Here is a 19,235-nt window from a genome sequence, read left to right as displayed (position 1 = left end):
GTTCACTGTAGCTGAGTGGTCAAATAAAAAGGTACATGAGAACACATGCCTTGAGTGACTGGAATTTGAGCCAATGTGATTACCAGATATGGTGATGTTTCTTGTATTCTCTTTATCTTGTTAACTCCTCTGACCATGTTTGTTCTGGAGTATAAACAGAAAATTTACTCTTTTTTTTTTTTTTTTAAACCATAGATATAGTATGATTAGTGAGTTTGGAGCCTGAAACTCACAGCAAGCATTTGTCTATTAAAATTTTAAAACCAAATTTATCACCCACTTAGCCTCCCTCCCCACCTTAGAATGCTCAAGTAACTCTTGCTGTGGGGATTGATTTTATCCACCATTTTGATACAAGATGGCTATTTTATTTAAGTGTTACCTGTTTGTAACTCTATTTTTTAATCTGATCCAAACCAAATTTGCAATACTTTTGGAGGGAGGGCTATTAGCACACCCTGATGGGGGGGATACTTGTATTTTGACTCCATTTTAAAACAAGATGGTTGCTACTCAAAATTCAGGTTCAGTCTGTTTGAAATTTTTCTGCTTATAGTGTGATTAAAACAAATTTACAATAAAAAATTATCTAGTCACACTAAAAACATCTTCACTCTCATTTGAGAATAGTAGTATTACTAGTGGAAAATGATGCAAGAAAGCAAGCTTATAGAGCATCAGCCAAAAAAAAAAAAAAAAAAAAAAACCTCCCTTTGCATTTGACCTGTCCACTTCCACAATTCCAGTAACCAACCACCAACTGTCTAAAGGCAAATTTCTGCACAATTATTCTGCCACCATCCTTCCTCAATTCGAATTTATGCCCCCTCACATGTATAGTCTGAGCAAGAGGAAGAATCCCATCAGCACTGAGCTTGCTCAGTCAGATCACCTTGCAGGTGCCTAGTTTCCAGAAATTTTCAAAATTGAAGCCTTTCTTGGTAACGGTACCCCATTGTTCTCCTCACCAATCTTGTTGTCCTTCTCTATACCCATTCCAGGAGCTCTACTTCCTTCCTAAAATGAGGCCTCCAGCTTGTAGGCAATACTCGAGATGTGATCTGACCATTGCCTTATACAATAGGATTATCATCTTATCTCTGCTAGCAAAATTCCTCTCTATCATTGACAAAACTCCATGAGCTGTGCTGGCAGCCTGTATGCCCTGCTTGGAGAACTTCATATTTGTTTGTCTTCATTGAATCAACTTCATTGTAATCCCTGATTCACTAAGAAGTTTCCATTTCTGAATTGCTGTTATCCACCAGTATTTATTTGCAGTACAATAAACTATCAGTTTTATGGTATGAATAGGGTATCCATTATTGTGAAATCGAAAGTGGTTTTGAGTACCCACACATAATTAAAACTTTAGATCAGTGTTCCACGACCAGTGTGCCACGAACTTTGCTGAAGCTGTATACCTATAAATAATACTATACATATTATGATTAGAAATTGACAACTAAGAATGTTTCAGTTTACTGGGAACCAGTAAACTGAAATGGCATTTCTCAACAAAACATTCCTCTCTGGCATGCAAAGATATCAATTATTTTTGACAGTTGTTGCAACAAAACAAAAAATAGGCAATGTTCATTACTTTGTTGGTACGTGTTTCAGAAAAATAAAAAAGGAAGCTAGCTATAAAGTAGCTGAACTTATCGTAAAGGCCATAAAGCAACACACAATAGCCGAAATTTTGTGAATGCCAGCTTGTAAAGAGATGGTGAAAATAGTCCTGGGCTCAGAAGCTGCGAATGAAATTTCAAAAATTCCACTCTCAGCTGACACAGTCAGTGATATGTCCAGTGACATTAAAGACATTATGAAGGAGAAAATCAACAGCAGTCAGAAATTCTCATTTCAGATTAAAAAGTCCACAAATGTTAGCAGTTATGCTCAACTTCTTGCCTACATTTGGTTCATAGATGGAGATGTAATTGCAACAAATTTTTGTTTTTTTTTGCAAAGTACTACCCGAGCAAGCCACCAGTGAAGAAATATTTCGTTTTACTAATGAATATATGCTCCAAAATGAATTAAATTGGAAGGATTGTGTTAGTGTTTGCATAGACAGAGCTGCTTCCAATGACAGGTTGAGTTAAAGGTTTTGTAGCTAATGTGCACGAAGTGAATCCTGACATACAATGTGACCATTGTCTTATTCACCATGAAGTCATTGTTGCCAAGTCTTTGCCATCTGCTCTGAAAGTTGTGCTGGACGGCCCCTCAATTCCCAGATTTTTTCCGTTTTGTGTCAGGAAATGGGATCTGAACACACCACACTCCTATTACAGAAGTACAGTGGTTGTCACGTGGTAAAGTGTTAATGTGCCTTTTTGAACTCAAGGAGGAAGTAGACTTATTATCAGTTGAGGAGCATGAATAAGCAGAATTATTTGCAGATGATGAATGGGTGAATAAGTTGGCATATCTTTCCAATATTTTTGTTCACTTGAATGAGCTGAATCAAAAAATGCAAGGCAAGAACGAAAATCTTTTCACAAGTATGGATAAGATTCAAGGCTTTCAAAATAAGCTGGATTTGTGGATACAACGCATTGCAAATGGGTAGTTTGAGATGTTCCCAACTATATGGCCACTTGCTGCTGGTAATAAAGTGGTTATGGACTTCATTAAAGAACATTTAGATAACTTGCAGCAGAAGTTCAAGGATTATTTTGAAGAGAGCATTGAAGATTTCGATTGGGTTCATGATCCATTTGTTCCAGATGCAAAATTCCTTCCGATGAATGTACACGAGGAACTAACAGATCTGAAGGCAGACAGAACATTGCAATTAAAACATAGTGAAGTGGTTGTCAATAAGAAAAGAATACCTGGCTAGCTCCAAGATGGGAATTAATGTGTTATTACCATTTTTGACTACATATTTGTGTGAACTGGGCTTTTCGACCTTGACTTAAATTAAAACATCAAAGAGGGAAAGACTCAAATCCATTGAGGAAGAAATTAGGCTTGCATTTTCAACAATTCCACCACGCATCAGCCGTCTGTGTTCAGCAAAGCAGGAACAAGTAGAACATTGAAGGTATGCTTAGCTATTTGGTTTAATACTAATAAATATATATATATATATATATATTTTTTGCCTTTGCTTTGCTTTTGTGTAGTGATTTAGGGTTCAAAAAATTTTAATATATGCATGAGCCAATTTCTGTTGGATTGTTAGAACAGTAATAATTGATTCTATTCTGACTTATAGCATATTTATATTAACATTGCCGTAAACTTTGCTTTTTGGAGGGGATTAACATTTTGATGTGCTGTGTTGTGTCATGGATAACTTAAGGTGTGCCCCAAAGAGAAAAAGGTTGCGGAACACTGCTTTAGATAGCTACTCTTTATATGTATACATTAGAAATGCTGGAATAAATTCAAACAATGAAAAAGCAAGCTTTTATTTACCTTGCCTTGATACAGTCAAGGCAAGGTAAATAGATCAACAATAATTTACTGTGATAAATTACCATGATAATTTACTGTGTAGTGGTGCCTGGAAAAACTTTATTCAGAGTTGTGGCTAAGAGGCCGAAGTTGAGATACTGGTGAATCTTCAGAGTCAGACTCCTAAAAAGTCCATAAGCTAGCTTTGCTTTTTACACTATCTGACACAATAGAATTTTTTCCATTTTTTTTAAACCCATATTCCTAAACAGACTCAGGAAACAGGCATCATGCCTAACTTCTCTAAAAGCTTTAATCAGATATTCTTGCCTTCTCCTTTCACCAGTTTCTTAGGGGAAACCATTGTGATACACTGCAAGTGAGTTTATAATAAAGAAACAGGGCCCCAATAGGATAGGGAGTGTATTCATAAACAGACTAAGATGCTTGCTGTAGGCTGCCATGACTGACGAGTTCCTGTTTTTCCCTCTCTCACAAGTACACTCAAAATACATGCTGAAGCCAGCAAATTTTTTTTCATCCATTAAATTGAGGTCTGTAAAATCTAAGCTTCACTGTATTTTATGTTTTTGTTACTGCAAATTATAAGTTTTTGGTACAAACATGTGTGATATAAAAGCAACTACCAAAGCTATTCACAGAAGGAAAAGCCGAAATGTGTAATCTTTTTTATATTTGGCAATTATAAAATGGAAAAAAAAATGCAAACACTCCAATGCTAGTCAGAGGAATCATCACCAGTGCATTCTTGTTGGGTAAAACTGACAATTGTCAGGGAAATGGGAAATATATTGTGCAAAAAAAGGGATCTGAGTGTGTGTCTGCCAGGAACAAAAGTTGATACCATCTTTTAAGGGCATGAAAGGTGATATTGTACATGTCAGTGCTAATGATATTAAGAATAGGAGATCTGAGGACTTACTTTACAAGTACAGGACAATATTGACAAAAAGTAACAAATTAGGATTAAATTTGAAAGTGTCTGCATTTCTGTTCAGACACAACAGACGAGAACCTTGTCAATCAATTCAGCCCTGGAGACACTGTGCAAGGCTCATGGGGTAGAATTTTTCTCAGTGCGGTCAGTCTATGCTTGTTAACAGGAGAGACTGTTCCTACAGGGATGGGATACACTTAATATTTGCTAATGCTATTGAGGAAGCATTAGGTGGGTTGGAAAACTGCTATCCTGGTGGGGGGGGGATACTCACAGAATAATAGATTAACTAGAGCTGTAGGCAGAAGTGAAAGTCATTCTTGTACTGCTTCTATTGGAACATGTAGCCTAGAAAGCAAAGTGTTGGGGATTTCAAGGCCTGCTGTTGGGGGGGGGGGAGGGTTCCTCATGGAACAAGCAAATACATTGACTGTGTTAGGGTAACTAAGAGTGAAAACAGCTGCATTTGAGACATGGTGTTACTCAGACATAAGGGATGCAAAATTTGAATATGGAGAGTACAATGTGTACAGAAAGGACAGACAGCTCAGAATAGGGGAGGAGTTATGCTTTTAGTTAAAAAGCATATTAAATTTATGGCAATGCCAGTTGACACGGGCAGCCAGTGCAATGTTGATGCAGTTTGGTGTGATATAATCAGTGAGAAAACAAAAATATGAGTAGGAGTATATTATAGGCCTAATGACTGTGATGAGTATAACAAACAGCTATACAGGAATAGAGTGGACCAGTAAATTGGAATGTCTTATAATGTAGGATTTTAACTTTCCAGATATTGACCTGGAACTTGCGGAATGGTCACTCACACACTAGCAAGATTTTGTAGATTTTTTAGATGACTATTTCTACAGCAGCATGTTAGAGAGACAACAAGAGATTGCAATGCTCTTGATCTGATTATCACCTGAGATTCTTCATGCATTAAGAATCTTCAGATAAAAGATCCACTAGGTGGCAGTGAATTCGTGTGGGATTTACTTAAAGAGTTAACTATTGCCAGGAGTAAAGGGAAGGGCTTTTGTTTTAGTAAATGTAACTAAAGTGATCTTGGACAATTTTTAAATTTTATACAGTGGGACCAACTGATGATGTTACTAATAGTAAATACAAAATGGGAAGCATTCAAAGAAATAATCATAGATGCTACTAGGCTCTTCATACCAACTACAAAATACTATTTGACTCTTGGCCTTAAATGGATGTCACATGAAGTAATTAGACTTGTGGTAGAGAAGAAAAATGCACGGAATTCATATAAATGATACAAAAGCCTAAAGTAAATATAAACTGGTCTGCAATCAAGTCACAACAGAGGTTAGGCAAACTAAGGCACATTATTAGATATCTTTGGCAAAGGATGCAAAGAAAAACAACAGTCTTCTTTACTTATGTAAACCCAAGAAGGAAGGGGATGAATCAAATTGGTCCACTTGATATTGATGGCAGCATAACTGTTGATTATCCTCTTCAGGTTTCTGACAAACTGAATATGTATTTTCAGTTTGTCAGCTGTTTTTTAGTTTCCTAAAAAATTGGCACTTTCATCATAACAGTGCTTCTAAATACTTGGTGTTTCCCATTCAAGAATTTATTGTGAACTACTCTATCACTGGATTTAGTTCCCTGTGATTTTTTTTTCCCTTGTTGCACAGCATACCCTTATTTCTGTGATTAACTACTAGTTAACCTGTAAACTTAGACATTAAGCCTGATATGCTTTCACCAATCCCATTAATAAATATAGAAAACAACAATGGACTCAGCACTTAACTCTGAGAGACAGCTAATAATGCTAATCCAAGAAGAGCAGTGAATATTAATAATCACTTTTTGTCTTCTCCAACCCTTTATCCATTAGTAGTAACTTGCTCTTAAGGCCACATTGCTCCAATCTGTATAGTAGTCTTTTATTTACACAAGTTTCAGAAGGGTTTCTGAAATCTTTTGCGATGTTTGAGCTCATATACACACACACATGGGGTAATTAGCATTAACTGAGGCATGATGCAAGAAAGCAAGTTTATACAGCATCATCCAAAAAAAAAATAAAAAACCTTCCCATTTCACCCATCTGGTCACTCCAAATGTTTGTCTAGGTCGGCCTTAAATTTATTTAGGCTATCAACTTCCACAACAACAGATGGAAGTCTGTTGCAGCAATCAACTACACGCTGGCTAAAGGCAAATTTCCGCACATCTATTCTACAACTATCTTTCCTCAATTCGAATCCATGTTCCCTCAGGTTCTTAATCTGAGCAGGCAGAAGTATCCCATCAGCACTGAGCCTGCTCAAACCATTCAAGGCCTTATAAAACTCCATCAGATCACCTCGCAGGTGCCTAGCCTCCAAATGCTGCATCTTGCAAAACTTAAATAAGCCTTTCTTCATAAGAGCATCCTTTTGTTCCCTTCACCAATCTTGTAGCTCTTTCTGTACTCATTCTATCAACTCTATATCCTTCCTAAAATGATGCCTCCAGACCTGTATGCAGTACTCAAGGTGTGGCCTGACCATCGTCTTATACAAAGGGATAATCGCCTCCTTGTCTCTGCTAGCAAAGTTCCTATGTATCATTGACAAAACTCCATGACCTGCTCTGGCAGCCCGTTTGCACTGCTCTGAACAGACTTCCATCTGTTGTTGTAGCTTCATATCTGACCACAGTTACCCCCAGGTCTTTTCCATTCTCCACCTCCCTTAGTGTATTACCACACAGTTGGTATGTTACTCTTGGGTTAGGCGCCTCCATTGCCAGGTGGGAAGGAGCAGCAGTGCGTAGCACACGCTTCTTGATTAGACCAGGGTTCGAGAACGTCACCACCAAATACGGAGGATGCGGAAAGGTCAGGGAATGACCACTGCATATCCCAGAGCAATATGGCCTTAGTTACTAATGCTCCTAAAAACCAAAACAACAACAACAACAACTCTTGGGTTACTGCTACCCATATGCAGTACTTTGCATTTGTCAATGTTAAATTTCAGTTGCCACTTCTCAGCCCATCTATCTAACGTTTCTAGATCCTGTTGCAGTAGCATACTGTCTTTACTGTCATTAACAACCCTGCGAACCTTTGCATCATCTGCAAACTTGGACATTAAACCTGATATACCTTCATCAATATCATTATATACATCAATATACAAAACAACAATGGGCCACTTACATGGACTAATATTATTAGTCCATGTAAGCATTTATTACCACTCTCTGCTGTCTCCCATTCAACCATCCCTTTATCCATTGCAGCAACTTGCCCTTAATGCCTTAGCACTCCAATTTATACAGCAGTCTTCCATGTGTCAAACACATGGAAGACTGCTGTATCAAACAGTATCAAAAGCTTTCCTGAAATCCAAGTATATGATATCAAAATTATTTTTTGCATCCAGTTCCTTTGTAACAACATAGCAGTGTCCAATCAAATTGGTCAGACAAGACTCCCCTTAACAAACCCATGCTGTGTTGAACTATTACTGCAGTCTTGTCTAGGTCATCCTGCATCACCTCTTTAACCAGTGACTCCATTATTTTCTCTGGAATAGACTTTAAACTAATGGGTCTATAATTATTTGTATCACCCTTTGCACCCCCCCGCCTCCCTTTGTGAATTGGGGATACATTTGCACATCTCCAGTCCATGGGGACCTCCCCTGAATCTAAGGATGCTCTCATAATTATAATTCAGGGTTTGCTTACTTCCCTTGATGCCTCCTTCAATATAACTGGATAGATTCCATCTGCCCCAGGTGCTTTTTTTATGTTTAACTTCAACAATTTCTCCTCAGCTTTGCTCTCAGTTATTACAAAATCACTTAGCTCTCTGTTAGAGTTTGATAAACTTCTGGCATTCTCCTCCTTGAATAACTCCTCATGTGTGAATGTAGATGCAAAATACTCATTCAATTATCAGCTACTTGAGCAGGATCATCAATAGTCAAAACCGTCAATGTTAAGTGGACCAATCCACTTAACATTGATTCATTCCCTTCCTTCTAAAATTTACATAAGTAAAGAACTCTTTCCTGTGTTTCTTTGCATCCTTTGCCAAAGATTTCTCATAATCTTCCTTCCCCCTTGCCTAACCTCCTTTGTGACTCGATTGCAGACTAGCTTATATCTGCCATAGGCATCTGTGTCACCTGATAATTTATATGCATCCCATACATTTTTCTTCTCTGGCACGAGCCTCATGAATTAATCTGACATCCATTTAGGCCTGAACCTTAAACAGTATTTCTTAGTCAGTGTGAAAAGCCTAGTAGCCTCCAACTGTGAATTTAGAATTCAGTGTTGGTAATCATCAGTTGATTCCACTGTATAGAATTTAAATACCCTCTGAGACCATTGTAGTCTCTTTTACGAAAACAAAAACCCTTCCTTTACCCTTGATGGTTGTTACATCTTTAAGTAAATCCCACATAGTACACTGTGATCACTGTCACCTAGTGGTTCCTTTATCTGCAAATTCTTACACATGAATAATCACTGCTGATAATCAGACCAAGAGTATTACTCCCTCTGGTTGCTCCTTGAACATGTTGCTATGGAAAAAAATCCTCCAATAAATCCACAAAAGTCTTGCTAGCGTGCAAGTGATGAACCCACAAGTTCCAGTCAATATCTGAAAAGTTAAAATCCCCCATTACAAGACATTCTGATTTACTGGCCCACTCTATTTCTCTGCACAATTTTTTGTTTTACTCATCTGATTTATTAGGCCTATAACACACTCCTACTTTCATTTTCCCTTTCCCAGTGTTTATGACTCAACATTGCACTGTTGTCCACCCATGTCAACTGGATGCACTTCCTTAGATTTTATGTGTTTCTTAACTAACAGCATAACCCCCTCCTCCTTTCCTACCTGCCTACTTTTCTGCCACCTAACACTGCCTCGATAGCATCAGCAAATATTTTTGCACCCTTTCTATTTAAGTGTACCCCATCCCTGTAGAAGCAGTCTCTCCTGTTAGCAAGCACAGACTACGTTGAAAAAAAATTCTACTGTGAGTCTTGCACAGGCCCTCCAGGGCCGAATTGATTGACAAGGCTCTCATCATATACTCCCTCCTATCATGTCTGGGCAGAATTCCTGACACTTTCAAATTAACTCGTGACTTTTTTTTTTTTTTTTTTTTCAGCATTGACCTGTACCTATTAAGTAAATCTGCAGATCTCTTACTCTTAAGATCATTAGTGTCAACATGTACAACAGTATCACCTTTTGTGCCCTTAAAAGATGATATCTGCACTACAACATCATCAACTTTCCCCCTGGCAGACATACCCTGGCCCTATTCCACCTATCCTTTTTACATAATATATTCTCTGTCTCCCTGACAATAGAATCACTACCAATAACAAATTCCTGTGGAACGAGTGTATTCTGCCTTGGAGATTGCCGCTGTTTTGCCTGATGCACAGGAGTGAGCTCTGGGGTTGAGTTGGCAGCTGAGGTCTTGATGGGCCCCTCCTGTTAATATCTTCAAGGGCATCTACCCTACACCTTGGCGCCTCCGTAGCCAGGTGGGAAGGAGCAGCAGTGCATAGCACACGCTTCTTGATTAGACTGGGGTTCGAGCCCGTCACCACCAAATACGGAGGATGCGGAAAGGTCAGGGAATGACCACCGCATATTCCCGGAGCAATATGGCCTTAGTTGCTAATGCTCCTAAAAACCAAATAACAAACAAACAAACCCTACACCTCAAATACACCCATCAGAATGTTGAGTTGGTGCCTAATTTCTTCACAGTCTCTGTACCTAGCACATACAAAGACATCCTCCTTGGCTAGATCATGTCCTATTCTAGAAAGGTCTGCAAACATTTCATACATTTTTTTAGACTTTAATGTGCTGGAGAATCACCTCCTTTGGTTCTCCCCCGACCCACAGCACTCCTGTGACTTTGTGTCCATTGCTTGGCTGCTCTAGTCTGGGTCATGATTCCGTTTAAATATAATTTAATTAACAATGAAATTTAATAAGATTAATAAATTTTACTGATTAATTGATAATACGGAGGATGAACTTTAATGTTCGTCGTACAGTTCAACGTATTTCGCTTTTGGTTTTACATTAAACCTAATTCTGGTATAATACACAGTCACTGTGGTTTAGTGTCCTAGTGCAGAAATCTCTTTTGATCCAGAGACAAAGGTAAATATAAAAAGGTATTTTTTCAAGATAGAAGAATTGCTAACACTGAAATTGAACAAGATTATCAGATCTCCTTTGGAGAACGGTCTGTAGATCAGCACTTATAGTTAAAAATTACTTTTTGTTTTTATTCTCACTACCTTAACCAGGAGGCGTGTGTGTGGGGCCTTGTCTTGGACAGGGTCTTCAAGAACCTGCCCAAGACAAGCAATGTTGAGTTCTTCATCTTCTTAGCCCATGCAGCTGAAATTCTCACTACCTTTCAATAAAAGTATTTTCTTTGATATCCTTGAAAATTCCAGAAATCTCTGTTAGTTATTATGCCAATAGGAAAAAATCAATATCAAGTCAAACCTATTCTCAATAATTATGTGCATTTACTGAAAAACAAAAACTTCAAATTTAGCAGCATCTTTTGCAGGCAGTTTTGAAGTACACGCTCTTTATGTTTTATGGCAGCACCTCCAGTTGTTACACTTTCTGACATCTTGTCATGGAAGAATCTAGTCAGCATCCAATTGTTGAATTGTTAAAGCATGTAGGTTTTTTGATTGACGTTTTTCTCATCAGTATAACAAGGGATATGATATCCAAATAAGAGGGGTGATGAAAAACATCTAAATTATTGCAGAGGATGTTATATTTTCAAAAAGTAGTTAAAAAAGTATATGTTTTTAAATATAAAAGGAAACATCGAAAAATTAAAAATTTTGAATTATTTCCTGCTGGTGTTTAAGGTTATAAATTGGCTAAATTTTTACCCTATTTAACCAAGTTCATATGTGATATCTCGAAAAACTTTGCCACACATGCCTACAGGTTAGGTGGCACTGTGTCTATTCCAGAAACCCTCATATTAGGTATTCAATAATGAAAAAGACCTATGGTTATTGAAGTTCTCCATGTAGTAGAGACAGGCCCATACAATTTTGCAAGTAATGTACAGGAACTTTACCAGCAGGTTGATAAAGAGGGTAGAGAGGCGTAAGCATTATAGAAAGCAGTGATTAGGCCACTTCTTCAATACTGCATACAGGTTTGAAAACTTCATTTTAGAAAAGATGTAGACCTGTTGGAAAGAGTTCAGAGAAGGGGATAAGATTGGTTAGGTCACAAAAGGATGTGGCACCTCCGTAGCCAGGTGGGAAGGAGCAGCAGTGCATAGCACACGCTTCTTGATTAGACCAGGGTTCGAGCCCGTCACCGCCAAATAACGGAAGATGCGGAAAGGTCAGGGAATGACCACTGCGTATACCCGGAGCAATATGGCCTTAGTTGCTAATGCTCCTAAAAAAAAACCAAATAACAAATAACAAAAGGATGTTTTTGAAGAACAACCACTTCTATAAGCAGCATATGGAAGCCAAACTGAAGGCCTTAAAAGTTTGAGTAAACTAAATATTGATAATATCTTTACTTGTTCTCAGACAACACACATACAAAGAGGCATAAATGAAAAAGGATAATTTCAGAACACATGTGCAGAAATTTGCTTTCAGCCGGGGTTCATTTGCCTTTAGATTGTTCAAATAACCTCCTATGTAGTGTTGGAGGTAGGAACTTTTAAGATTTAAAGGTTTGGGCAAATTATTAGAAGGGATGAATAAGTGAATGAGTTTTTTTTGGCTGATGCTGGTTTTGATTTGGTTTTGCTTCCTTGCATAATTTTTCGAATACTAATACTTATTAACTGATAATTTATAATTGCAAATGATTTTAATTTTGCAGAAATTTATTTACATCCTGTAAATACAATATTGATAAACTGTAGCATCATATGTTTCTGGCCATAGAAAGTTTTATACTTTATCTCATTATAATATTTTGAAAAGTGATGTTTTACTACTAAAAATTTTTCTTTCAGAGAAAAAAGCGTGAAAATCTGTATATTCCAACTCCCAAAGATATTATCTATGTTTCACCTACTCCTTTTACAAAAGATGAAACATTTATTGTTAGTTTTTATATTTTCAATAAGGAAAAAAATGGTAAGCAGAATTTTATTTAAGACATATACATGTTTCTTGAACAAATGAATTTTCTTAAGCAGAAAAGATCATAAAAAAGTTTTAGTAGAATTTACTGATAGCATAACAGGAATATAAAAATTTTATGTTTTTGATATCAAGCCTGCTCACAGAAGTGTAACAAGAAGTAACATAATATCTTTTCTCAGTTTTCTGATGTCTTAATCATAATTTTGAATTGAGTTTACTGATTAGAATTTTCATTAGTGGTAGTTTCTGATAATTCTGCCTTTTAATTTCTCTGCTTAGTCCTTCACTTCACACTAAGGTTTTTAAAATTTTAGCTGTTTATAACTTTTAATTTAAACATATCTTTGGTTTTATCAGTGTTTTCTAGGTAATATTTATTGTTTATCAAAGTAACCTTGCTTGTTACATATCCTGGTGTTTTGGCTGTGGGATCAAGAAATACTTAAATAAATTCAAGCATGAGTTCACAAAGAGGAGGTCTTGCTTGACTAATCTCATAAGTTACTGTGATGAAGTCGTTAAACAACTAGATGCAAGAAACAATTTTTATGTTGTATACCTAGTTGTATACTGTTGCATACTTTAGTAAAGCATTTGATACCATCCTTCATGGTAGCATAGACTTTTACTGGTAAGAGCATAGCCCATGCTGTATTGTGGTTAGCCTTCAGGATGAACCAGTGTAACAAGTAAGATCCCTCAAGAACTGGGTCATCTCCTGGTTCTAATTTTCATAATTGATATTGACAGGGCAACCAAAGGAAGCTGTCAGATTTGCCAATGATTTGAGGATGGAAAGGGGTAGTTAACAATTTGAGCCAGGCTGTGTTGCTTCAAAAAAACTTGGATCAGTTGCATATATGGTCTGAAAAATGGCAACTAAAGTTTAATGCTTCTAAACATAGGTTATGCATTTGGAAAGAAGAAGAAATCTTGTGGTCCCATATTAAACTAGAGGGGAGAGGAGCAAAAGGTAGTTCCAAATGAAAAAAAAAAAAACTTGGGGGTTTATAATCCAGTTACAGCAAACATTGAAAGGATATTGGAGATGTGGTGTCACTCAGACATAAGGGATGCAGAATTTACATATGGAGAATGCAGTGTCACGGAAAGGACAGTCAGCTCGGGGAGGGGAGGAGTTATACTCTTAGTTAAGAAGTATATTAAATCTAAGGCAGTGCGCATCCAGTTGACATGGGTGGAAAGTACAACATTGAGCTAGTTTGGTGTGACATGAGCATTTAGAAAACAAAAATGAGAGTAGGAGTGTGTTATATGCCTATTGACTGTGATGAGTATAATGAACAACTGTACAGACATGTAAACTGTGCCAGTAAATCAGAATTGCTTATAATGGGGGATTTTAACTTTCCAGATATTAATGGGAACTTGAGGGTTGATCATTTGCACACTAGCAAGACTCTTGTGGATTTATTGGATGACTATTTTCTACAGCAGCAGCATATAGAGAAGCAACAAAAGCAAGCAAGCAAGCAATACTGTTGATCTAATTATCAGCAGCAAGTAATACTGTTGATCTAATTATCAGCAGCAACCCTTCATCTGCAGATAAAAGACCGATTAGGTGGAAGTGATTAAAGTGAATTGATAGGGGATTTACTTAAAGATGCAACTACTGTAGAGGGCAAAGGGGGAAGGTCCTTTGCTTTTGTAAAGGAGATTACAGTGATTTCAGAGAGTTTAAATTCTATGGAGTGGGACCAACTGATGAAGTTACAAACAGCAAATTCTAAGTGGAAAGCATTCAGAGAAGTAATCATAGAAGCTACTAGGATTTTTATACCAACTAAGGGATACTGTTCAAGGTTTAGACGTAATTGAATGGTAGATGAATTTATGAAACTTGTGACAGAGAAGAAAAATGCATGGAATGCATATAAATTATCAGGTGATACAGAAGCCTTCAATAGATATAAACTAGTCTGAAATAAAGTCAAAAAAGGAGATTAGGCAAGCTAAGGCAGATAACAAAAAGTCTCAGACAAAGAATACCAAGAAAAGCAGCAAAGATTTATTTATTTAACTAATCACTAAAAGAAAGGGGATGAATTAGATTAGTCCACTAGATATGAATGGTTTAAGAATTGATGATTCTGATCAGATTTCTGACAAACTGACTAGGTATTTTGCATCTACATTCACACATGAGGAAATTTTTAAGGGGTGGTGATGCTAGAAGTGTTTCAAATTCCAATAAGTAGCTGAATGATTTTGTGATAACTAAGGAGAAAGTGCAGGAAACATTGTTGAAGCTAAATGAAAAAAGGCACCTTGGGTGGATGGGAGTTATCCAATTTTATTAAAGGAGGCAGCAAAAGGGGTAAGTAGACCTTAAGCCATGATTATGAGAGCATCCATGGGTTTAAGGGAGGTCTCTGTGTACTGGAAATGTGCAAATGTATCTCCAAATCACAAAGAGTGACATGAGTAATTACAGACGTTTTTTTTTTTTTTTTTTATGAAAACCCCAAACATGAGAAGCTATAGCATTAGCAAAGGCACATAATGCAAGAAAGCAAGCTTATACAGCATAAAAAAAAAAAAAAAAAAACCCTTATTTCACCCATCCACTCGCATCAAATGTTTGTCAAGTTCTGCCATGAATCTACTTAAGCTATCAACTTCTACAACAACAGATAGAAGTTTGTTCCAGTAATCAACCACCCGCTGGCTAAAGGCAAACTTCCGCACATCTATCCTACAACTGTCTTTCCTCAATTTGAATTTATGCCCTCTCAGGTGATTAGTACCATGCTTGGGTTAGAGGTTGAGAAGATGAGAGAAGATATTTTTTGACATTAGACTTGAACTTCTGTAGACTGAAATTTTCAGGATATACATATGAAGGAAGGTTGTTCCAGAAAACGGCAGTTGAATAAATAAAGGAAGAAGATGAAAAGTTGGTTCTGTGAATTTGAAGTTGGACAGTAAATGGATGTTGGCTGGTGGCAGCACGAATTTGGACTGTTTTGAAAGAGAGAGCAGGAATTATAGAAGCCAATTCGGAAGAACAGTGGGCGCCTCCGTAGCCAGGTGGGAAGGAGCAGCAGTGCGTAGCACACACCTCTTGATTAGACCGGGGTTCGAGCCCGTCACCACCAAATACAGATGATGCAGAAAGGTCAGGAAATGACCACCGCATATCCCCGGAGCAATATGGCCTTAGTTGCTAATGCTCCTAAAAACCAAATAACAACAACAACAACAACAAGAACAGTGCCCATGGAAGTATCTGTAGAAAAGGCATGCATCAGAAACAGTACGTCTATGAGACAGCGAGTAGAGAGACTCTGTTAGAGATGAGTCATTAATTAACCTAACGGCCCTCTTTTGAATGGAATCTAGAAGCTTGAGAGAGTTTTGGGGGGCACCGCCCCAGATGTGGGAATAATATTCTGTGGTAGGGCGGATTTGCGATTTTCACAGAGTGAACATCTGTTCGGAAGAAAAGTAACACTGAGAGCGAAAAAGAAAACCAAGTTTTTTAGATGCAGAAGAAGCAATATTTGTAGTATGCTTATGCCAAGAGAGATTAGAAGTCAGGGTAATTGCCAAAAGAGATATATCATCTTGTCTAGAAATCAGAATATCACCAAAGATAAACATACGAGCAGAAGAATCCTTTTTGCGAGCTATAAAACAAGACTGGGTTTTAGAAGGATTGAAATCAACTAAGTTGTCTTTGCCCCACTGAAGAATTACCTGGGGATCGGCATTTAAAGAATTGGTAGCGGATATTCGAGAAGTTGAAGCTGATTGAGCAGGGCAAGGTTTCTCAAAATGGAAAGTGGAATGCAATGTGCTATCATCAGCAAAACTATGGATAGGATTTCCAGTCAATGGAAGAAGGTCATTAATAAACAAGAGGAAAAGAGTGGGGGAAGGAACTGAACCTTGGGGGACACCAGCATTAGTGGAAAAATTAGAAGACAGAGAGCCATCTACCATCACCCTCAGTGAGCGATCAGAGAGAAAACTGGATAACCAATTACAAAAAACAGTTGGCAAACCATAAGATGAAAGCTTGTTTAGAAGACCTTTATGCCAAACACGATTTTTTGAGATGTCAAGAGCAACTGCCTGTGTTTCACCAAACTTTTCCATTAATTTGTCCATAAATGGTTAATATAAGCCAGAATATCACCAGTGGATCGACACTAACAGAATCCACACTGGTGATCATTGATTAGACAGAAGGTTTCTAGGTAGTTTAAGAGTTGGCTGTTAATTGATTTCTCCATTACTTTAGAAAGAGTAGAAGTAATTGCAATGGGACGATAATTGGATGGGAGGGATTTGTCACCCTTTTTAGTAGCTAGCTGGATATGAGCAAATTTCCAAGTAGAAGAAAAAACACCTTTCGAATAAGAAAGTGAAAAAAAGGCAGCAAAGAACAGGAGTAAGTTCAGCAGCACAGGTTTTTAGAACAAGTGGAGAAATACCATTACGACCTGGAGCTTTCTTAGCATCAAGATTCGTTAAAATCCTTCTGACATCCTTTTGACGGAAGACAACAGGAGGCATTAAATGGAGCATTGTTGGGAATGGTGGGAGGTGTTTTACCAAGATCATTAATACATGAGTTGGAAGAAAAATGGGATGCTAGTAGGTCAGCTTTATTCTTGGCTGAAGTGACAACAGAACCATCTGGTTTTGACAGATGTGTGAACAGAGATGGGCAAAAGTTGCGGCCAATAGCTTTGGCAAGAGACCAGAATGCTCAGCTACCATTAGGGCAAGAAGCAAGTTTTCTACTCTTAGCCTGTTCAAAATCTAGTTTGGACTGATTAATTATAACTTTACAATTATTGCGAGCTTTGGTGTAGGCAGAAAATGAAACTGAAGAATTGGAATCAAACCAATTACGAAATGCAACATTCTTCTCTTGAACGGCCTTAGCACATTTATTGGAAAACCAAGATTTAGATAAAGGACGAGATTTTAAAGTGGAATGTGGGATAAAGGATTCCATTCCTGCAAGAATAATTTCACTGACACAATCTGAGCAAACTAATCAGACCAAGGAAAAGAAGAAAGGAAATCTTGCAGGTCATCCCATTTTATATTCTTGTAATGCCAAACAACATGAGGTTGGGAATGGCCATGAGATAAAAGCTCTATTGGAGAAGTGACAATGAGCAAGTTGTGACCTGAGGTGCCTAAAGGACCACTCACTTCAACCGTGTACTTAGAAGGGTTGTTTGTGAGAAAAAGATCAAGCGTGTTGGCTGTATGGTTAGGATTGTCCAGTATTCTTGTAGGTAAATGAACAATCTGTGCAAGGTCATTAGTAATTGCAAAAGCCTTAGCATCTCGACCAGCTGGGTCAGTGTGGCTAGAAAACGGAAGCCAGCTGGAGTTGTGAACATTAAAATTACCAAGGAAAATTACCTCACTGTTAGCAAAGTTGGACTGGAGAAAGTCAAGCTGCAAAGAGAGGAAGTCGAAAAGCTCCAAATGATTAGTGAGGTTGGGAGAATGGTAGAGACAACAGGTGAATTTGACAGAAAGAGGTAGAGAGATTTTAAGCCAGAGAGGATCAAAAAGACGAGATTCCAAATTACCAAGTCTTTGACAGGGAATATCGGAAAGGACATATGCACAAGTTCCACCTTTGAGGTGAAAGGGATCATACAGCGAATAATTTGGGCAACTGAGATGAGCAGTAGTTGAATCAACCATTAACTGAGATTCTGTCAGAAAAAAATTCATGGGGTTTAGCAGACTGCAAGTGAAAATTGACATCGTTGAGGTTAGAATCGAGACCACGTATATTTGTGAAATGAACTAGGAAGTGTTTGGGAGGTTTAGATCTTTTCGCAGATAAGCTAACTCTATTAGTTTGACAATTGATGTTGGTGTATTGAATAGTAAGAAAGGGGGGGGGGGAGGACATGCTGTACGAAATAATGAAATTTTTGGATATGGCGTACACATGGTAAGAATATACCCAGATCTTTGACATAACGTGGCCTCGAAAGTGCTCTCCCGCATACACACTACTCGGACTCCCTCCAGTCACTGTCTGGCAGAGTAGAGGTAGCAAGTTTATACACTAGCTAATCCGGAAGTCTCCTAAAGAGTTACCAATAGGTTCGGTTCAGTGTACTAACTAGCAGCCGGCCTGCGAATACCGTTTTAGAGCTGTCCCTTGAAATGTAAGGAAGATTGGATCTCTCCATGATGTCCATCATAACCTCAAAAGTCATCAGTCGTACTGCATGATGGAAGAGATGGGGAAGGGTTGACCGGAACTTAGCTCTGGAGACTAAACCTGGGTTCCACCACTTCAAGTCTCCAATAAGCAAAGTGGTGGTATTGTACCAGTTGATGAGAATCATCTATCACCTTGTATTGCCTGGTAACACAGAGAGGCAGCATTCCTCCATGTGGTGTGGGTGCCACACCTCGACCCCTGCTTACATTGGTTCACACCTGAGTGGTCACCCACAGTGTTCTTATGCATGGGGATTATACCCAGGATTACCAAAAGTCCCATCATTGTGAAGATGCAAGCAGAGGATTTAGCTGTCACAGACCGTCCGGACTTTACCAAAATTGGGGCCACTTGACTTGAGTGTCACCCGAATATCAGTTCCATGAGCGTTTTAGACTCCCAAGTAGCAAATACAGCATGTCTTGCATATCTGAGAGAATGTCT

The 19,235-nt window shown here is 38.0% G+C and overlaps 1 protein-coding gene across 1 annotated transcript in view; it reads left to right on the top strand.

The window, feature by feature from the left end:
* The window catches only part of LOC150086832 (uncharacterized), a 163,481-nt gene that overhangs the window by 107,474 nt on the left and 36,772 nt on the right, over positions 1–19,235 (top strand). The window contains exon 7 of the mRNA XM_090372774.1: positions 12,421–12,544. Coding sequence (XP_090228900.1) covers positions 12,421–12,544 — 124 coding nt within the window. The remainder of the gene's footprint in view (positions 1–12,420; positions 12,545–19,235) is intronic.

The sequence above is a fragment of the Mastigoproctus giganteus genome, chromosome 4, assembly GCF_048544385.1.
Source record: "Mastigoproctus giganteus isolate SK-2022 chromosome 4, ASM4854438v1, whole genome shotgun sequence".
In the NCBI taxonomy this organism is placed as follows: domain Eukaryota; kingdom Metazoa; phylum Arthropoda; class Arachnida; order Uropygi; family Thelyphonidae; genus Mastigoproctus; species Mastigoproctus giganteus.
Note: the sequence above shows the minus strand (reverse complement) of the source record. Positions and strands in the feature narration are given on the sequence as shown.